The sequence below is a fragment of the Dipodomys spectabilis genome, unplaced genomic scaffold (assembly GCF_019054845.1).
Source record: "Dipodomys spectabilis isolate Male_0828 unplaced genomic scaffold, ASM1905484v1 ptg000140l, whole genome shotgun sequence".
In the NCBI taxonomy this organism is placed as follows: domain Eukaryota; kingdom Metazoa; phylum Chordata; class Mammalia; order Rodentia; family Heteromyidae; genus Dipodomys; species Dipodomys spectabilis.
This window is the reverse complement of record NW_024870817.1, coordinates 14,995,517-15,017,700: the sequence shown is the minus strand read 5'-3', so window position 1 is coordinate 15,017,700 and position 22,184 is coordinate 14,995,517. Positions and strand designations below refer to the sequence as shown.

At 36.4% G+C, this 22,184-nt stretch overlaps 1 protein-coding gene across 11 annotated transcripts in view; it reads right to left on the bottom strand.

The window, feature by feature from the left end:
* Positions 1-1,422: 1,422 nt before the first annotated feature.
* The window catches only part of Mef2c (myocyte enhancer factor 2C), a 162,919-nt gene continuing 142,157 nt past the window's right edge, over positions 1,423-22,184 (bottom strand). For 9 of the 11 annotated variants that reach the window (XM_042691021.1, XM_042691018.1, XM_042691010.1 and 6 more), the window contains 4 exons: positions 15,168-15,340; positions 12,411-12,540; positions 11,691-11,826; positions 1,423-6,108 (listed from right to left, as the gene is read on the bottom strand). In XM_042691021.1, the coding sequence (XP_042546955.1) occupies positions 5,787-6,108; positions 11,691-11,826; positions 12,411-12,540; positions 15,168-15,340 (761 nt within the window). In that variant the 3' untranslated portion in view covers positions 1,423-5,786. The remainder of the gene's footprint in view (positions 6,109-11,690; positions 11,827-12,410; positions 12,541-15,167; positions 15,341-22,184) is intronic. The other 2 variants (XM_042691020.1, XM_042691019.1) reach the window with 1 other exon arrangement.

Genomic DNA, 22,184 nt, shown 5'->3' with positions numbered 1-22,184 from the left:
ATGTGCCTCTTTTATTCATGCATATGCTCTATTACCATGCTTAGTAGGCTTTACCTTCAAAGCACAAATTCACACATAAATAAGATGCTCAGAACTTCGAGATAGTAAGAGCAGAGCATTAAACTCAGCACCAGGTAGCAAGTGCTATGAGCTGTTGCAGGAATCACATGTCCACAAAACCAGCTTGCCTCACCCTTCTGACCTTTCTTAATCCTGCTCACCATTCAAAAGCAAGGAAAAGGCTGACTCTGCTAGGTATATTATACAGTATCTGCAACCAGGCCTCTGCTCTGCCTCACTCCAGAGATGACCAAGGTAGTTGTTCCTAGGACTTTGAAAACTTCTCTGAGAACACTTTTTATCTCTTATTTGTTTCATCAAAGCAGGTGCTGTATCTTCATTAATCCTGAAATACAGTGTGCATTAGTTATGTATAATTATTGCTTAAAAATGTTTGCTGAAAACTAATAAAGGGAGCAATGCAAAGCATACTGTTATTTTTTCAGACTATGGATAGAATTTCCCTAACTGCATTCTTTTTTCAGTGCAAAATACTTCTCCAGGTAGAATCAGTGCTATTGTAGCCTTTTTCTAAATTAACCTTATACTGGCTGTTTAAAGGTCATAACTTTTAGAAAATTACTATTAATTGTTGTTGTTATTGTGGTTGTTGTTATGTGCTGATATTAGGCTGCAATTCAGGACCTCATACTCTCAACTGGCTTTTTCAGTCAAGGCTAGTCCTCAAGCCATTGCTCCACTTCTGCTGTTTAGACGGTCAATTGGAGATAGGAATTTCTGTGGGCTTTCCTGTCCAAGTTGGTGTCAAATCACAGTCCCCAGATCTCAGCCTCCTGAGTAGCTAGGATTACTGACCTGAGCCACCAGCATCCACCTTGCTTTAGAAATTGTAATTGGAATTTTGTAATGGTTACATTTTGTAGTTTAAATTGTGTACATCCGTTATGCTACTGGAACATAAACACGTTTTTTAAAATCATTTGATGAAAAACAATTTTGATGGGAAAAAGGAATGCTTCTGGAAATACTTTCTAGATACTTTAGCTAAAATAATTTAAATTGCATCATACTTATATAATTCCTGTTATGATGTGTTTAGAAAATTCTGTGTATTTAAATAGGTTGTCAAAGATCTAAATGGAACTGCTTGGATTCAAGAGTTGACCATTAGATAAGAACCTCAGATTTCTCACACAGACTGAATACCACAAGCCCCCCCTAAACTGCTGTCCAGTCTACATGTTTCCCATAGACACACGTGCCCATCTTCCCATATCTTGAGTTAAAAACTTAAAAAAGTTCACTTGTGATTGGAAGGGAGGAAGGTAAGTTGCTTTTGAAAAAGTAGAATAAATTTCAACAGTAAAAAATTAATTAAAAAAATTCACCACAGACACTGCATCACTAAGAAAGCCAGTAACTTTACTGAATTGTCTGCAAAATACAAATTATACCTTATTTCCAGCAGGAGAAACTCTTGAAAATTTCCCACTTTTAATTCACTACAGACAGCTGAATTAAGTCCCTTGAGATACACAGATGTGGTTTAACTTAGTTATAACATCTTGTCATCTAGTGGCGACAAAGTCCAGCTTATGCCGCTGTGAGCCTCTATTTGAATATTTGTTGCAAATGCTTGTATGCCCTCATTTACAAGCTATTTTAATTATTGTCATGTAATGGAAACAAGCCCCCAGAAAAAGAAAGAAGAAAAATGATACAGCAAACCATCTGAAGCAATCCAAGTCTTATGCCTACAGCCTATGTGCTCCAACAGTACACAGATACTGCATTCGAACCACAACACAGTCCATCCCTTAGCTGACCTCTCTGAATTAAACTGAGGTATGATTCAATTTGAGGTATGAACAGGGAAGGCAAAAATGCAATACCCGATTGTGAATATAACCAAAATGGACAAATTTAATGTAGAAGATATGTGGCTTGGATTGCTCCACATCTTTGGTTAAAACATATTAAGAAAAGCCTTTAATTACATCTGTAGTCTGAAGCACTCTAACAGACACCAGTATTCCAGCAATCTTCAAAAGATCTGTAGTGGCAGGAAATTAACGCCATACAAATGACGACATCACAGCAGATGGTACAAATGAGAACAGATGAAGTATTCCATGCTTAGGCAACAGCCTTTATTGAGGGTTCAAGTGGCTGCTTCTTTAAAAAAAAGTTGTTTTTTTTTTAAAGAAAGAAATACAAAGCATTTACTCCCTGGAAAAACAAACAAGAGGGATAAAGGGGTGGGGGTGGCAAAAATGCTATCTCTAAGGTAAAAGATGGACAAGTAAGAAAAACAAATATATAGAGAAGTGTGAGAGGGCAGACATTCTTTTAAAAAGTGTATTGGCTTTTTAAAAATTCTTACTTTAGTTAACCTTTAAATGATCTAAGGATGACAGATAGTTTTCATATTCATCATTACAAAACATTAAATTCCACCTTTGGGAAAAAATAAGCCATTTTACTAAAAAACACAATTTTTTTTTAAAAAGGTTGAAATGAACAGCCTCTACACACCAATGCATACAATATACAGGTTGTACACAGCTTGCGTATATTGTGACACTGTTACCAGTATTTAAGCTTAGTAATTACCAAAATCTTTTAAAATAGGATTAGATAGAACAATACTTGCAGCTGTGTAAAATGCCACTTAGGGTTCTTTTGCTTGCAATGAAGGATGTTGTCTTACATATTACTCTAGGACAGGTAAAGTAAAATAATAATCCCTCAGGGCTCGGCCCTAAACTCCTGGATACAAAGGGGTTACTGTAATAAAAACCACACTAGCTTTGCAAATACAATAAATGGTTAAATTACAGAAAGGCATAAGGGTAAAGATAGACAGTGTTTACAGAAAGTGACTGATCACCATCAAAATTGTGCTTCTTCTCATTAAATCATCTTTAAAAATTCTTAAGATTATCCCTTCGCTATCTTGCTACCACTTCATATAAATTCGATGGTGGGAACAAGAGATGACTGGCATCCATGTCCAAGTGATTCTGTTCTCTTCATGTTCTTAAAAAACTATTGTCAGAACTGCTATAAATAGCCAAGGCTTCTGCAGGTACTTTAGCTTACTTTTTCTTGAGCATTAGAAATTCATCTTTTCTTTGTTGCTGAGGCAAATTGCAGGTTAAAAAATTAATATGGCTATTTGTTCATATTTTCATAGAATGACCCTTTCCCTCCCACTGGTAATGGTCTATTCATATTGATCAATGAAAGCGTTTGGAAATGACAAGGATTTGTGATATGTTTGCATATTTAATACACATTGAGTCGTAAGAATGAGTTGTAAGGATGGGATCATATCTATGGTGAGGAAACTGGTTTTATCTTTTCCTCCCTCAATGGGGGTTTGTGTGTATGTGCTCACAGTGTGAGGATGCCTGGTTTTAGGGATGACCTTCTGTTTTTCCGCTGTTCTTAGGTTTCATGGATACCGTTAGTCATGGGATATATATGAAAGAGTTGATTGTTTTGTTTTTAGTATATAAAACGTTAGTACAAGGCAGGTTGCATCTCACATGCAACCAAAGGTGCATTGTGGTCTAATTATGGATTGCAGGTCAAGTTAAGAAAAATATAGCCTCGTTTATAAGGTCTTTTGGCTTCTGCCACCCAGCGGCAGCCTTTTACAATGAGAAACACATAGCAACCATGCAAGTAAAGGAAAAATCAAACTGGATAACAACTGTTCTACACATGATATAGCGGTGCTGATATTACTGTCTTCTTTGCTGTATGTCAATGTGTATGATTGAAGATGAAACGACAGATCTTCACATTCCAAGAGAAGGAAATCATTCCTAGACTGAAATATCTTTTAAACAATATATATTCACTTTTCTTTATGGCACTCACTTTTTTAAAGGGGTCTCAAAATTATTCCCTTATAGACGAATATTAGACAAGAGTTATACTTTCTGGAAAAATTTTAAAAAAGGGACATAGAGAGGTTCTTTAATGGGATTTCTTGAAATGGCTATTAAATCTCTTTATTGAAGAAAAAATAGATGACATACATGCTTTATGCAGAAGTGACATTTGGGGGTCCTGACACACCGGATTTGTTCAACAGTCTTATATTGCTGACAAGATGGTCAAGGGTCAGTTAAAATACTTAAAAGTCGATGACAAGCAACTATCCCTTTACCTGCTTCTTTCTTTTCTAGCACCCAATCTTTCACATTTTTCTTCTGTGGGAATTTTTAACTTAGTCACCAAGTAAACTCCATATCACTTGTTTCTAGGGCCGTGTTTGCAGGACTTGTGCTCTGAGCATTGCTTGTTACTCTGGGCATATTTCTAAGAAGCATATCAAATTCTAGGCTGAATACCCAACCATGTAATTTAGGATATGGGAACCATAGGATATGCACTTACTGAATTCCAAGATGCATGGTGAAATGCTGAGATCAGAAAGGGGCCCTGCATTTGATAAAAATGCAAAAACAAAACAAAACGAAAGTCGTATGAAAGAAACTAATTAGTATATACAATGGATGTCAGTTGACCTGGTAAATTGCTAATGTTTTTGAAACAATTTAGAGTGTGATATGTTCTAGCCCCACAGGTTATCCTTTTGATAGCTGACCTTGAACTTATAAAATGTATGCAGAGTAAAAGAAATCAGAAAGAAAATAGTTACTCGAATGTGCAGCTGCACAAATATACCCCCCTCCCGCGATTAAGATAACAAAACTTCTGCTATTACCATAATATTATATATATTAGAAAGCTATACACAAGCATGTTAATTTCACAGATTTTTAAAAGATTCTTAATATTTTATATAATTAGAAATACACATTTCAAAAACAAAACTTCTACAAAGAGAAAACATTTATCTTGGTTAGCAAAGCGTGGAGTTCTTCATGGCTTAGGGTAGTGCTTTCTATACAAAAAGTCCTTTTTGGTTTTTTTACAGGACTGTTTAAAATATTAGCGAAGCTATCAAGGGGGGGAAACACATTTTGGCTTAAGTAAACTACAAAAAGCCACAAATGCTTTGCAAACTCTGTCTTACCTTTTATATGAAAATAAGCAAAATGTAATGTACATATTTTTATATTTTATTTAATAAGAGATGCAGACCCAGATTTATTTATTTAATTAAATATGTTAGCTCTCAAACTCCACATTTTTTTTTTAAATTAAATAGGTATGGTCCTCTTTTAATGGTCTTTGATCCTTGTTCATGAGTGCCATACGCCAATGATAGGCCTGCAGGTTTGTGAGCGTGCTCAGGACGTTAGGTGACCGGGCCTGTTTCTAACATTTACCAATGGCCACCCACTGCGGGTCTGTCCAGACTTCTATACATTTTTCTATATGTTGCATAACAGCTGCTCTCTCTTTCAGTAAAGATCTGCCGCTTTTGGCAAATGTTTCCTTTTGTCTATTTACATGTAAATAACGTTGAACCTGCAACATGACACTATCTATTGTAACATACATTTTGCAAAGGAGCACAACAGTGAAAAGAAGTTAGCCTTAAAATCTATTTTGTACAAGTGTTCTGTTGTACAACTCAAGTGCTAAGCTTATCTCAGCATTTCTGTTTATCTTTATACTGTATCACTGAGGCAATTTAAAAGTACTTTTACAAAACAGAGTACCTGACTTTTTTTTTTTTCCACACACGGCACATATAATGCATATCGACCCCCCTTCCCCATTAAGGTATAGCACACACACACACTGCAAGAAAAAAAAAAAACTATTAAGTAATAACGTGATCATGTTGCCCATCCTTCAGAGAGCCGCATGCGCTTGACTGAGGGACTTTCCCTTTCGTCCGGCGAAGGTCTGGTGAGTCCAACTGGAGAGTGGAATTCGTTCCGGTGATCCTCTCGGTCGCTCCCATCATAGGAACTGCTACAGCTGCTCAAGCTGTCAACAGGAGATCTCCCCGCCTCGTGGCGCGTGTGTTGTGGGTATCTCGAAGGGGTGGTGGTACGGTCTCTAGGAGGAGAAACAGGTTCTGACTTGATGTTGAGGCTTTGAGTAGAAGGCAGGGAGAGATTTGAACTCTGAGATAAATGAGTGCTAGTGCAAGCTCTGTAGGAGGAAAGGAAACCCAGTTACAGATGGAGGAGGCCCGGAGGCCCCAGGAACTCACAATTACATAACACATCAGCTTAAAGACTTGTATAGACACCAGAGCATGCCCAGAGCCAGGGGATGTGCTGAGAAGCACTTCGGAACATCGCTGCCTCAGAGCGATTCAGGATGCCTTTGTTGAGTTGTTTGGTTGTAATTCACAGTATTTACTTGGTGCAGGACTCACGAATCATATCTCGAGTCTCTGATAGGCACCCTAAATGTATAGGTTATTGTTTCAGAAAGGTTTAAGCAGACGTGGTGCTCAAAAGCATTCTCCGTGTTCATGGAATTTGTCCCTATATTATTTCCAATTTTTTTTTTCTAAGCAGTTAGATACAGTGTTTAGCCTTGAATTAGATCTTTCTTGTTTTTAACTAATGTTTGAGGATTATTTTTCAGGACTTATTATCCATATAAACATTTCGCTCCAATGAATGAGCATATACAAAAGGAGGTACATAGTCTTCTGAGAAAGGGAAGAGTTCAAATGAATAGGACTCAACAAATACTACACAATACTCATGGCTCATGAAAATGCATGGCTGGAGAGAGAAGTAGGGAAAGGGGGAAGGAGATTGAAATTTGTCTACAGAAATTTGAAATACTAATTAAAAGACAAATTTTTTGGTTCCACTGAAGTAGATAAATAAGATTGTCTTCAGCCTTCACTGTCACATAGGAAGGAGACATTATTTTTTACCATTCTCTCATTTTACTATTGCTAGGCTGTATTATTGGTGGGGGTACTTAGATTTTTCAGTCCTTATTTATAATTGGTATGAGGATAACGGATCTGGTTTCATTGAAGGGACTGATGAATCTGGTGTTTTTTGTGCGTAAGAATGGAGTACAATGTTTACTTAATTAATCTTCACCTATTCCCGAAGAATAAAATGTATCCCTCTTCCAAACTGTGAGAGAATTTAGACACTTCAAATTATGTACCGAAAAGCACTAAAGCCCTTAGGTGGTACAGGAGCAATTACAATGATTTTGTTCAGGCTAAAGTGTGGTCATGTTAGCTGGCATCAATCCTCAGATGCTTTTGGTTGTGCTGATATTCAGATTGTACTGGTACTCTTGGCTACAGCCAGCATGACTTGACCACATTGTCATGAGAGTTTAGCTTCTCTTTCACTGAGGAACATTTATAGTAAAGAATCCAGACTCACTTATTTTAAACAAGGGAAAGCAAACCTGTCTGTTAATGTATGTAACTATGTTGCTTTAGATGGAAATGCTAGGCAGCATAAACAATGTCAGTATGGGCAGGGGAGACTGGTATATATTTCAGAGGAAACAAGAGAGCAATTTGAGTTTGGCGTTTTGGGAGATGCTACAGGCTCAAGACGTATACAAATATAAAATTAGCTCAAAATCAGTTTATCTTGGGGTAATGTTTTATACAAAAGCACCACCTACTGGCAAAGAACTACTTTCGTTCTCTTATTAATAGAGGAGCTAATGTAAGAGAACAACATAAAGGAGAATTATTTGTTTCTTTAATAAGCCTTTCTCTAGCTTTCTGATCTTACAGAATTAAAGCAGTTTTCATCCATGTCAATATTTCACATCGAGTATATGCAATTTTCAATCTGCTGTTTATACCTCGAACTATTTAATAGTTTATTCTTTTACAGTTTATATTGGTTTACTAATTTCCTAAGAATTTTAATTAATTAATCTTTAAATCAAAAGGATATCAAAATGGAGGAAAGAAAATCACCTGTATTTCAAAAGGACCATAGTGGTGAAATTTTTTATCTTGGTTCACAGTTACTTAATGATTCATTTTGATGTTAGAGGAAATCATCTTTTGATTTCTGGAAGAAAGAATTTTTCTCCTTCTGGCTAACAAAGGCTTTTTCACCAGAACTTAATTTCATGATACTACTATGGATCACACAAGAGTTTAATAATGGATGAAAATTAAGAGATAAAAATAATGTGGCATATTTACTTCCCTTTTGACATATCAATAGTGTTATCATAGACAGGATGACATAAAATATTTTAAAAAATTGAGATGGACCATATAGTTTGTCTAGATGAATCAAGTAAAATTCATATAATCAAAATGATTATTCAATAATTTTTAGAAGGTGCATTATATACTTATTTTTTTCATCAAGTGTGTGTGTAGGTTTATCTGTATCTCTTCTCCATTGGGGATCTTTACTATGAATAGAGCAACCCAAGTTTGTAATTTGGTGGGATTTCATTTGACACTGAAAATATACACAGGCATTCTGAGTAGTTCTGAAGATTAAAATTACAATGATACATTATAAGGGATATCTTAGGCTCAGCTTCATTATAGTGCAATACAGAATATAGACTAGAGTGGCTAGTCTCTGTTACCCAAAGAAATACTTAAAGAAATAGCAGTAAAATCTTTACATATGCTAGATTCAGACAGAAGATCTACTTGTAAACCTTGTCTATATGTAGCTTGACTTGTTTTGTGAACCAAATATTGAGACTTTCTATGTATGGGTGAGTATAGAAGAAGGCAGGAGTCAGGTATGAAAGTTGTTCGCATCAGGAGTTCTATATCTAGTTTTCATCTACTCTACATGCCTTTGCATTGAGAAAACACCTTTCCATTTCCCAAATTGTTTGGAACCCCAACATGACTATATAGTTTTAAGTTCTTCCACTCTCCTGCTGAAAGTCAGAGTATCAAGCTAGTTATCTTTCTCCATAATACGTACTGAACACCTTTATAAATAAAAACAAGGTGTGAAAATGCTTCCAAAAAACAGATTGTCTTTTTTTTTTTTAAGGTAGTAGTTGAGAAAAGTATCTAAAACTTGACCATCACTTTTCAAATTTGGAAAGTTTCTCTGCCATAAAAGTATATTCTATGTGAAATAAATTTATGCTGTTTACCTGTTTTTTTATATAGTAGCAGGTACTAGATAATCTTTAGAACATAGCTTTGAAGACCTAAAGTTTTGAAGGATAAAATAGATACTTTCCCATGGACCAAATAGGAATAGCTCTGTCCTACTTCTGCAATTTAGAGAAAGAATTTCAGGAGCCCTTTTGGCTTCTGGGAATAATATCTATTTTGGTGGAACTAAAACCACTTCTGTTCTTTGAATACTATATGTATTCAAAAAAGAATGTACACAAAACAGAAGTCTATGAAACACTTTGAACTTGGAAAATATATCTATTATTTAAACTGACACTAAAGAACTAAGGCAGCTCATGTAATTTATTTTATATAAATATTGCAACTTGACATTGAAAAATGCTTAATGATGTGCATGGGAGAGTTCATTAGGAGGATTTGAAGAACTTTCAAAAAGTTACCATGTGGGTGTACAGGAGAGGTAAGACAGGGAGAGAATTGTAAGGTAATGAAGAGGACATGAGAGAAAGAGGGAGAAGGAGAAGAAAAAGTAGAGAGAAAAAGGAGGAGAAGTAATAGAAAGACTGAAAGGGTTCTTTTATGGTTTAAGGGAAGAGACTAAGTGCAATTAAAACCCACTAAACTAGGAGTTAAATTATACCCAAGATTCAGTGCTGAGAAAAATGGGAGCTGAACAAAAGGTTCATCGTTGGCTGTTGTGCTCAGCATCTTTCTAGTCCAGTACTGTCATTTTTTTCATTTAAAGAAGCTTCTATAAAGGGTAGCAAGGAATTGTATTCTCCTCGTTAATATAGAAGCATTTTAAAACTATAGTACAGTTAAAACATGCACATAAAATTGTGTCCGTAACTAAAAATTGAAAAACAAAAGAAAGCGACATTTGGATGAGATAATATGGCTCTTGACATGGATATTTTCTAGGGAAATTTAGTATATAATAGTGGATGAATTTTGTGAAAGTAAGAAATAATCAGTTACATGATCACTGACAAAAAGCAGTGGATTCACTGCTCAAAAAGGCAGTAAAATGCTATATGTATATAGTAAATTTGCATGGATGACATTACGTAGTGATAATCACCAAAAAGTTGCTATGTTAATGTCTGACTGGATACTTAGCATTGGAGAAGAAATTTATATGTCTGAAGAGAAACTTTGTTGTTAGCCAACTTAATACAGCATAAACATCAATGATTGTGTGTGTGTGTGTGTGTGTGTGTGCGCCTGTGCTGGAGATTAAGTTCAGGGCCTTGCACTCTCATTTGGCTTTTTCACTGTGCTCTACCATTTGAGCCATATCTCCACTTTAGCTTTTTGTTGGTTAATTGGAGACAAGAGTGTCATGGATTTTCCTGCCCGGGCTGGATTCAAACCTCAATCCTCAGATATCAGCCTCCTGAATACCTATGGTTAGTGGTGTGAGCCTTTGCTGCCCAGCCATTAGTGATCTTTCAAGAAAGCAGGGAAACAATGTCATGCAAATTTGTTTTATTATTTACATGAAAAGCTAGATTTTCAATGATGTAGTGATTCATGTGTGGACAAATACCAATGCTGAGTGGGTAAAGCAGTGTAATCAGATTTTAACTCATGTCATATCAAAACTACCTGAAAACTAATGGGAGAGAGGAGGAGAGAAGGGTGAATGAATGAAAAATGAAGTTCAGATATTATCCAACAGCTTTTATTTTAAATAATGGGTTATTCTCATCCCCATGAATATGGAACTAAGTTAATAACCCAGGAGCTAACCATAGTCCATCATGGATATGGAAGCAGTTACTAATGTTCTTAACCATAGTGAAATGACTCAGTGGAAAAGCAGAGGTGCGCTACGTATATAAAATCTTTCTAAAGTATGAACACTTATCTGTAAATATTTTATATCCCTACTATTTTCTTTTGAGATCAACTGTAGTTTTGAAATGATTGCACTTAAATGAATATCCTCAGTTTAAGATTTAGTTTTTAAAAACTGTTTTATAAGAAGTAGTGTTAATTATGATGTCAGAGTATTTTAAAATTTGGAAGATTCTACAGATGACAGATGTCATTTCTATGACAAAGTCATATTTCAAAGCTACCACAAGGGGGCAGAAAGATACATTCTTTTGACCAGAGAAACAACAAAAAGTATTCCTTTGCCTCAATTTAATAATGCATGTTGCATGTACTAATTAGTACTGATTCATGTATTTTAATATAATATATTAATATATAACTATATTATCACTATATTATAAATACACAGTATGTATAAAAATGTAGAAGTCAGTCTTACGGACGTTACATTCACATTTGTTCAAACTGGTTTATGCTAAGTGATAATCTCAAAAACTTAAAAAGCTTATAACTGCAAATGCTTTTGCGTGAACTGTGTGAAAATCTAACTGGATAAAAAGTCTATTATTGTCCACAATGGAAATAAATGACGTAAACACAAGGAAGAAAATGCATCTGTCACAGATTGCCTCAATCTCTTAAAACTAGGGCTGTAATAGGTCTCTCAAGAAATGTTGGTCTGAATATTGCTTTCATAGTCTTACAAGGTCGAATTCTACATCCTCTAATTGAATTGAGGCACATATGTAAAGGCTGCCACTTGTCACTTAAAAACACGTTCTATAATCATGAGGAAAGAAGTAATATTGCTTACCCCAATTGGCTGAGGGCGGATGGTGGCATGTTATGTAGGTGTTGCTGTTGCCAACCAGTTACTGAACCAAGATGGAGAGCGCTGGCAGTGTTAAACCCAGACAGGGATTGCAGATCTGCACTACTCAGAGAGTATTCTAGATGAAAGAATAAAGCAACAAGAGGAAATATCTCATTAGAAACCTCTCAAATGCTCAACCAAATGTAAATATTTTCAATTTCTACAATTGTCTTGACATTGATCAATCTTTTCGATCATCGGGGGTAATTTTAATTTAAAAGGAATAAGTTATTCACCAAAAATAAGTATTCAATGCAAGCGCTGGATTACTATAGTGTGGAATTCTAGTTTGTTAGACTGTAGTCTCATAGTATGATATAGCCACAGTTCATGGTCTAGAAATGTTCCTTATACAATCTCAAGAGAGTGAGTTTCATTGCATTAAAGAAATAATAGCTGAATTTCCTTGAAAATGTTCTTCTATTGTGAATTCAGGTCAGGCAAATAAATCTTACAGTCATTAAAGGAAGAAAAATGTGGATATTCACTTTATCTTAGTAAGGAGCAGGTAATGGCTCAGTGTGTTCTGGACACCACAGGTACTACACAGAGCTTCTTAATAAGCTAAAGCTTCTTAATAAGCTAAAGACAGCACCTTTAAGTCTTGCTTTACAATAAAAATTATTTAGTGTAGCATTCGCCCTCAGCAAAGCTACTCACCGGTACCATAGGTTGTTGAAATGGCTGATGGATATCCTCCCATTCCTTGTCCTGGTAAAGTAGGAGTTGCTACGGAAACCACTGGGGTAGCCAATGACTGAGCAGACTGGGAGTTATTTATCCTTTGATTCTTTTAAAGTAAATAAAAAGATATTACTGATGACATTTTAAAGAAGTTAATAATATTAGTTTCAGTGTTACTTTTGCACATAAAGAAATAACTTGGTACAAAGCTCATGAAATTAATCATTTAACATGTGTCTCTATGAACTCTGCCAACCCTATCATTTACAATCCTTCAAGAGACCAGCTGTTGCTATAGTAACCCATTACATCAGTATCTCCTAGGCAACTGAACTAGTAACAAGTACCATAGCTTTATTATGGGTAAAAACAGACTATGTTGAGAACTGATGAAATATGTATACTGTACTTCCATTGTTTCAGTTTTATTCAAATGCAAATTAAATAAAAATTAAAATCAACCATAGTGGGTTTTCTATTCGGCTCTATATACAGACAGGTAGGGCTTGTGTTATATTCTGACCAGCAGGTGGTGCTCTCATCACTTTCTTCAGATTCTTCTAAACTCCAAAAAGATGGGAAAGCACTAATTCCTGTATTTAACTTCTTATGGAAAGGAGATTAAAAAAAAATCACAGAATTTTAATTCTCAGAAAAAGAAATATTGTACTTTTATAATAATAAAAGAAATATTTTTGTGTTTGGGTTTTACTGTAAATTAAGTGTTAAAATATTTAAGGCATGGCCTCCAGCTACAGAGGTTGGATAGAAAAATAATCATTCTTTCCCCTTTCTAGGTGATAGTAGAAGTTAATGGTATTTAAATATAATCAATGTGGACAGATTATGATCAGATTCCAAACTTTTGATTTTATCAGCACTACTTCCATCAATTAAAGAATAGTGTTGGATATGTCTTTGCACACATGATTCAAGAAAGGCGTTTCTACCACTTACCAAAAGCAGATCCACGTCCTCAGACTGAGAGCATGGGGAAGGAGTTTTAATAATTAGTGTCTGTAAATATTTATAATTGGGCAAAATCTTTTCAACCAAAGAAAAAGCATCTTTTGATAGACACAGAGTTTAAACAGTTTTTAAAGCCTGGACTCAAAAGATAACTCCTTACAAAGGCATTCTTTGTTTCCCTTAATGAGGTGTTTGTCTTAAATGTGAAGACAATCTATCCAGTTTCCAGCTCGGGTCAGTGTCTCAGTGTTCATTATTTTAACTCTACATTTTGAAAAGTAGAAAAATAAAAAAAAGACTACACTTTGAAACTCCACTTACAGGAGGTGGGGGTCGGGGGTCGGGGGTGGGGAGTCATACCTGGTTGCCAGAGACCGGATCAACCACTCAAAAAAACTCCCATCAGTTTCAAAGGTCTTGGAATAAATATGCTGATAGAGACAGCCTGCCATACATGGCCTACACTGTTTGGCTATAACCCCGTTGGAGGTTTTATTTATTAGACTCAGTCTTTTCCAAAGGGACTGTAGCATATTATGTGATATTTTTGGTTGATATTCAAAATTAATCTGCACTGTGCCATTATAAACTAATCATCTCACAGGACTGGTTTACTCTGCCGTTTGCCACAGAGCAGAAAAAATGTTTTAAAAGAAGAAGAAAAAAGAAATGTGTTTGCAGAGTGATCTAAATTTGTCTACTGAATCTGAGTTTTAAAGATTCTCACTCTTAAAGACAGTTAATTTGGAGAAGACTGATAAAAGTCTTTGCTGTTGTGTGTGGTTCCACACATTTCTCTTCGTTTTTGGCATGCAGACTAGTGAGAAAAAAATAGGGCCTGGGGGATATTTCAATTCATACTTGTATATATTTCCTTTTATGTACCTATTAATATTTGTTTCTATTCGTATTTCCTTATATAAATAAATAGATATTTCATTTCTGTCTTTATCTCTTCCATAGGGCTAGTGATTGAACCCAAGGCTTTGTATCAATGGTAGAGCATTTACCTATTGTATAGGTAAATGCTCTACCTATTGTATAGGTGAATGCTCTACCATTGAGCTATAATCCAGTACAACAACTTGTTTTTGATATAAATTATAACCCACAGCCTTTCTTCTCAAAATGTCAAGCATTTTAACTCAGTTTGCTTTAGAGAGCTATTGTATATGCAAAGATGAACTGAGGTAAACGTAGACATGTGATATATTAGACATATCAGATATTAACCTTGCAATACTTCTAAGAAAGAAACTGAAATTAGTAAGAGAATTCCTTTCAGAAGTATGGAAAGTGTTTTTCATTGTCAGTATCTTGACGACATAAATATCCCTGTACTGTAATAATATTATGTTGATATACTCATTATTCTTCTTTTTAGGGGACTTCTGATTTTATTAAGGGTACAATTTAACTGTTTCTCCAACTATAAATTGGAAGCATTAGAAGGAAATGTTCTTGTTTCAGGATAACAGTTCCACAGAGTAGTGTGTGTGTGTGCGTGTGTGTGTGTGTGTGTGTGTGTGTGTATGTGTGTGTGTGTCTGTGTGTATGTGTGTTTTAACATAGAAAAGAAAAATACAAAACAGCTACAGAAATAATGCTAAATACAAAAGCGTTCCATTGATTGTACTGATAATACTATCAGTTAATAGTGTTAATTTTCCGGAAGAACTTAAGTAATTCATAAATTTAGACAGATACTGAAATAGCTCTAGAGATACAAATATACTATCAATTTAAAATGTAGTTCTGCCTTACCACTGATGGCATTGTATTCTTGCTGCCAGGTGGAATAAGAACTCGGAGATCTGGTTTACGATTATTCATTCCTAAATTCATAGGGGGAGGAGATTTTGCTTGCATATTCTTGTTCAAGTTACCAGGTGAGACCAGCAGACCTGGTGAGTTTCGGGGGTTGCCATATCCATTCCCTGGTAACACAAAACAATGACAGAACTCAGTGAGAAATGGAGACTCAAAACATTTTTCCTAAGAATATACGGCATGCCAGATGCTGGTGGCTCAAGCTTGTAATCTTAGCTACTTAGGAAGCTGAACTCGGAAGATCTCAGTTTGAAGTCAGCACAGGCTTAGGAAAGTCAATGAGACTCTAATCTCCAATTAATCACCAAAAAAGCTGGAGGAAGAAATGTGCCTCAGCCCTTGAGCAAAAAACTAAGGGACAGAGTCCAGGCCCTGATTTTAAGTCCCAACACACACTCACACACACACACACACACACACACACACACACACACACACACACACACACACACAAGCTTAACAGAAGGTCACAGTACACAGACATAAAACTAGTATTTAATATTGTTCCTGAAGAAGATTAAACACTTCTTATGAGGAGAGAGTGAGTATATGTCAATGTTCTCAGAAATCAGCACAGTTTTTTCTTCCTATGAAGAAGATTCAGAAAGACATTCAGAGAGTCATTCAGGCTCTAAGAAAAGCACAGAATTAGTCTTGTACTTTAATTGACTAGTTTGGTGGAGGCCTGGCTGTTGTGACTCACTCTTTCAGTTTGCTGGTTTGGGTTTTATTGTGTGTGTCTGTGTGTCCTTAGATGAAAAAAGGGCAAACCGTGAAGGGTATAATTTCAAGGACATGCAGGAGTTAGAGAAGCCAGGCACACACATTGTGTTGGCCACGTCCTTTCTCTGAGTGAATTCTTCCTGCAGTTTTTCTTACATATGGTTTGCCCTCCTCGCCAAGTTCAGTGTTTAGTCTTGAAGCCCTGCAGAATTTCCTGCTCCCCAGATTTTTAAAAAAACAACACTCCTTCTAAGAAGCTGAAATGAAGCAATGATGCCTTCACTGAAGTAATGATTTGCCAAGCCATAGGTAGAGCTACCAATGGGAAGATTAAGAGGGCTTTATTAGAGCTTTCTCCAGGCAGAAAAACACATCTTAAATGCTCTGTTTTTCATATTCAAAATATACTGTTCCATGACAGGAAGAGCTAGACTTTGATTGGAAATGCAACCTGAGAAAGCCATTTGCTGACTTTGTGCCTCACTCTTGATTGGAGAATAAGAGAAACCAACTATGTGATTCAACAAGGCTAGCTAGTTGTGTTCTGAGGCTCTCTGAAAGAGACAGTTAAACCTCATTGTTACTGTCATCATTATTATCGTTGCAAAGCTCAAGTATCAATTACACCTGGATGCATGATACTGTGTGTTAAGTAGTAAGGACTTAGAGACAGAGCCCTAGTCCTGAGTAGCTCTTAAATTTTATTGCAGTAACCTAATACATGCTTATGGAATAGGTACAGCCTTAAACAAAACAGCCTAGAATGAGGTACCCACAGTCTAATCCAGATTAAGTGCTATTCAGTTTCCAGGCAACAAGAGATTATCCGATAAAGAGTCATAGAAGAGTTAAGGAATTGATTTTAGTCTGGAAGAGAAAGAGGAGATGGGAAGAGATGCCGGCTGGGTATTGTGTCTGGATGGTGGGAAAGGGCTGAAGGAGGGATTTAGAATCAGGAGCACTGATGTACAGTCAGGAGCACTGAGAGGAACCTGTTTAAAAGGGAAGCAATGAAAAGAGAAAGTTCTGGAAAACACAGAAGCTGGTATGTGCAGACCTTGAAATCCAGGCTAAAACACTTTAGGTTTCTATGGTAAAAAGTTTGGCACAATAAAGTTACAGAGAGAAGGAAAAACATAGGCCTCTAGATGGTCAGAATCCCCTGGCATTGGATATTTGAGGAGCAGGAAAGACTGATATTGTGGACCTTTCTGGGGGCGATTTTGATGGCTTGAAGTAGAAGTAAGGAGAAATCAAGAAGGCAAAGCACATGTATATAACAGGATAAACTTACAGGAAAAATTTTTTGAATGAAAATATATTGGGAGCATTCAGCATACAGCACATCTCTTCTTCATACCCAATTCATTATCTGTCTCATTTCATGTATGCAGAATAGACTGATTATCTAATAAATAAGTATAAGATTAAATTTCAAAATTTGAAGGTGCATAAAAATTTCCCAGTTATAGACATGGAAGAAATGGACATAAAATACCCTCAAACCATGTGTCAAATTCAAGTAATCTCTTAAGAAATACTCATTGAATGTAATAAAACTTCAAGAAAACTTGCTACAGTATAGCTAGCTAAAAATGTCAAAAAGCTAAAATTATCTGTTACACTTAATTTGTATAATGTATGATGGTAAAACCTATGGCATAAAAATGTATCTATAGATACCTGAAATAGCATAGAATATTTACTGAAAAATTTTTTTTGTTGAAGTAAAATGCTCGGAGGACTTTTCTATTTAACTTTTTTTTTTTTTCAGAATCCTTATTGTGGCTATGTCAGGATCTCAGTCTGAAGGGATAGGTTAGCAAGATTCCTGTCAGATAAATTTCAGATAGACACACTGGGTATATGTGTCACTTATGTATTAAGCTTCTGTGATCTTTGGTTTCAATAAACAATCAAATGGAAAAATAGCTAAGTAATTTCAAAAGAAGAAGAAAAAAAGGTCAGTTAAGCAGTGCAATGAAGCCTGAACAGATCAGACGCTCAAACCCCAGCTCAGTGGATGCTGATACTGGTTTGCATGAAGGAGTTATTTTGCTAAAAGGAAGTAAAACCGCTTCACACAACGTGTTGTCCTGTGATATGACAAGAACTAGGCTAGTGTGAGAAGATGGAAATGCTTCATGGAGGCTATGAAAAGTTGCTTAAAAATATATTTTCTGCAGTAAACTCTGAGAAATTCCAAGAATCTATGTCTTTGTGCCTGGATTTCCAACAATAATTTGCGTGAACAGTAGGCAGGAAGATAGAAACAAACAGGCATACATAGATTTTCATCCAATAAATACTTGAAAACAAAAAAAAAAAAAGAAAAAAAGAAAAAAAAGTTTTAAAAGGCATTCTGTTTCTCTCTCCTGAAATATTTCCTGCTCTTTGGAAATGATGCCATTTTAGAAGAATAGTTACAGATTTTAAAGTGCTCACACACTGTATATAAAATATTTTGAACCATGATGACACTTCTTAAATTCATATTTTTAGAGCTTCGAGTTATTTTTAAGAACAAATAAATTCAGCTTTTTTTTACGAGTGAATTTCTGCTGTTTTTAGCATGCTAGGCCAGCTAGCATTTTGGAGCCGTATAATAACCATTTCTGTTTCCAGCCACCAAATTGTTATTCTTTTGGCATAATATAGATTCAGGAATGCAAGACTGGGGATCCTAAACCAGTGATATAGAAACCTATCATTTGGAAATCAATGATGAATACATGCGTGTGGTTTACTGCTAAGAAGAGCCTGCATTTAAGCCGGCTGGGAGACCACAACCTCCTCCTCACTCAGAATGCTGTGGCCTGTGTGGAGGCTGCTGTCCCAGCTTAAGATAAATTCACCAGAGAGCATGGCCAAATTTAAACTCAGGGGTCTGGGAGGTGGGAAACACCACCACCCAACAGCCTTCTAATATACAGATTCAGCCTTTCTTCATGCTACGTTTTAAAATTATCCTCCCCTTAGACAATTTTCAATGTAGACGTGACTCTATGGCGATGTCACAGTCTCCCGGCCACTTAAAAGCACAAAAATTATAAAGCATGAGTGAATGTATTTCCTGATTATAGATTGTAAGAAAACGAGGCACAAACCAAACTTGAAGAGTCAATTGAAGCTTTTGAGAGTTTCATCTGATTGTGTCGTATAAAACAATGTAAGTGCTCGTGATATTTCTTCTAGGCAGGATAACAGAATCTTATTTTATGGATTATATGTTTGTCAACAATCATACGAAAATTAGTATGAATATTCAAGATTTCAAATACAGTGTGAGGGGAAATTATTTTTTATACTTTTTTATTGTAAAAATACTGTACGGAGGTGTTGAGGTGTTAGTTACATGAGCAAGGTAATGAATACATTTCCTATCAAGCATTGTTGCCTCCTCCTTTGTTTTTCCCCTACCATCCCTATCCCTTCCCTCCCACCTCCACAATTACACTCACCCTCTGCCTAAATTGTAAAGTTCGTTTTTAAACATAGTGTCGTGTGTTTCTCATTGTTACAGTGGGTCAACCTGTATCCCTATTTAAGCATTTTTGCCCCTTCCCCTCCCCAAATCAGAAAAGTGTATATACAAGATGCAGGGCACCGACATCAAATACAGTGAAAATAGGGGTGAGAGGAGAAATTATTTCTTTCCTGTTAACTTGCAAACATTTGCTGCTTTTTTCTTCTTTTTTCCCCCCTCTTTTTTTATTGACTCCTATTTTAAGAAGTTGTAAATTCAAAGAACATATTCCTGGCATCAGATGTTCTGAGGAAGGCATCTTGCCTTGCCTCGCAGAACCCGATAGAGCATGTAACTGTCTTTGAGTGTAAGGCTCTAAAACTTTTTCTATGTGGATGTTTAGGCATTATGAATCTTGTCCTTTGTTTATTTTTTTCTTTTCCAAGACTTCCAACTATAAACACAAACATGTAATGTGTGTGTGTGTGGGGGGGGGGTGTGCTCCAACCCTGGAGCTTGAACTCAGGGTGTGGGCACTGTCTTTGAACTTTTTCACAAATCTAGCTCTTTACCACTTGAGCAATAGCACTCAGTGGCCTGAGTTGCCGAGATACAAGTGCGAGCCTCCATTACTGCTGAACAACTGACGCTAGTCTTTACAAATCATGATGACTTTTTTCATCAGCAAAATCTTTTCTTTAATCCCCTACACTGCTTATGTGGACCATTTCCTCCTATTTTTCCATCTCCATAGCCAAAAAGACACCAAATCTTCCTGTCTCTATCACCACTGCTATGATTCTCCTGGAGATTTTTGTCTCTGATAACTACATCTTTCAATATTACCTCACCTGGTCTTCTTGAAAGTAGTTACATCACTCTTCCTCAAGCCCTAAGGAAGACTTGAGCTTTTTGAAGACATATTCAAACTTTTGTGCATATGTGTGACACTAGCCAACCTTCCAAGTGAAATCTTTCTAAATTGTCACTTCCAGAGGATTCCTTTTGTAATATGCTGTTTAACAACTGTTAACACAGTTGGGTCAATGCCCTGCTTGGCTCTCAGAGTTGTCTATAGTTGACCTACTCTATCTAACTAACCTAATTTCCAATGCTATGGCCAGGCCTTTGGTTCTCTGAATACACCCGAGTCTTTGCTCTAACAGTTCAACAACTGCCAGTGTTCAGTTTCCTGTTTAATTCAAATTTGTCCTTTAAGGATCAGCCACAGTCCCAAAGCTTTCATGATGCCTTCAGATAACTTTAACCCATCCTGAACTCACTCTCCTCTAAACCTCTGCTACAATTAGAGGCTGTGACACCGAACAACGACTTGTTCTTTAAACGTTTTTGAATGCTTGAGAAACAGATATAAAACATGCTAGGAAATTAGGAATTATTCAGGAGTAGCACCGAAAGTTTAGTTACTGGAAAAATATGAAGTGAGAACTGAAAATGTAATGAGTTGAACAACTGAACAATTTCGAGTCTTTCCTTACGTTACTGGAAAAAAATTTTCTGCTTTCAATAATGACTGTACATTGGTGGTCATGTGAACTATTGAGACAAACTGCTTACCAAGCAGGTAACATAAAAATCAGCTTTTTATGCAAGTGCCCACCTACTCCATTTGTTTATAGAGTGTTCAGTGAGCCTGTGTGTGCTTGTCATATCTATTAATCATTTTACAGCACATTACCTTAGCTACCTACAAGTGGGAGCATCGAATAAGGCAGAAATATTCCCTCATAAAAATGAAAACTTTAAGATGATACAGATTCTTCCACACCGACAAGATTTTAGGGTCACAGTTTGTGCCAAGATAATTCTCCACAACAGCGTGATATCCTAGGAAGAGTAATGGTGGGAGAATAACAAGTGTGAATAGGGCCAGGCACAAGTGGCTCATGTCCGTACATAAGGGGCTGAGATTGTTGGCAGTTTGATGCCAGCCCAGGAAGAAAAATTGTTCCTGAGACCTTCCTTGCTAGCTAATGGGAAGTTTAAGGTAAGTCAATTGCACCTAATCATATGACCAGGCAGGAAGTATGATTCCACTGGAAAAATACCCAGCAAAATCAGTGATGGAGGTCTGGCTTAGTGATGAGTCCCCTTAGGAAGCTCCAGGCCCTGAGTTCAAAGTGAATACCTTTGAGAAGGAAAGAGAAAGAGATGTGTGTGTGTGTGTGTGTGTGTGTGTGTGTTTCTGTGTGTGTGTGTGTGTGTCTAGGTACTGGTGGCTCACATTGTTAACTCCAGCTACTTGAGAAATGGTTATTGGGAAGATCTCTGTCCAAAACCAGAGGGGACTAAATGTTCATAAAACCCTATCTTAACAGAAAAAGCTGGGTGTGGTGGTATGTAACTGTCATTCAAGATACGAAAGGAAGCTGAGATAGGGTTGTGGTCCAAGCCTGCCTTGGCAAAAATAAGACCCTAATCTCGAAAATAACTGGGCAAAAGGGTTAGAGGTGTGCCTGAAGTAGTAAAACACTTGCCTAGCAAGTTAGGCTACACCTGCTAAAGGACACATGTCGAGTGAGGTTGGAGTGGGCAGCAGGTATGGAAAGATTGACATGGCAGTCAGTTGTTGGGGACAAAGGAAACTAAAACGGGTAAATTTGTGTTCTACCTATGATGTCTCTACTAAAATTCCTTTTATCCCATGGAGCTTTATTCTCATCAGTATAAACATTATTTTATTATGTGAGAGAAGGCTAAAAGTAGTGTGAATCAGAGATGCTCAAATAATCACCTGATTT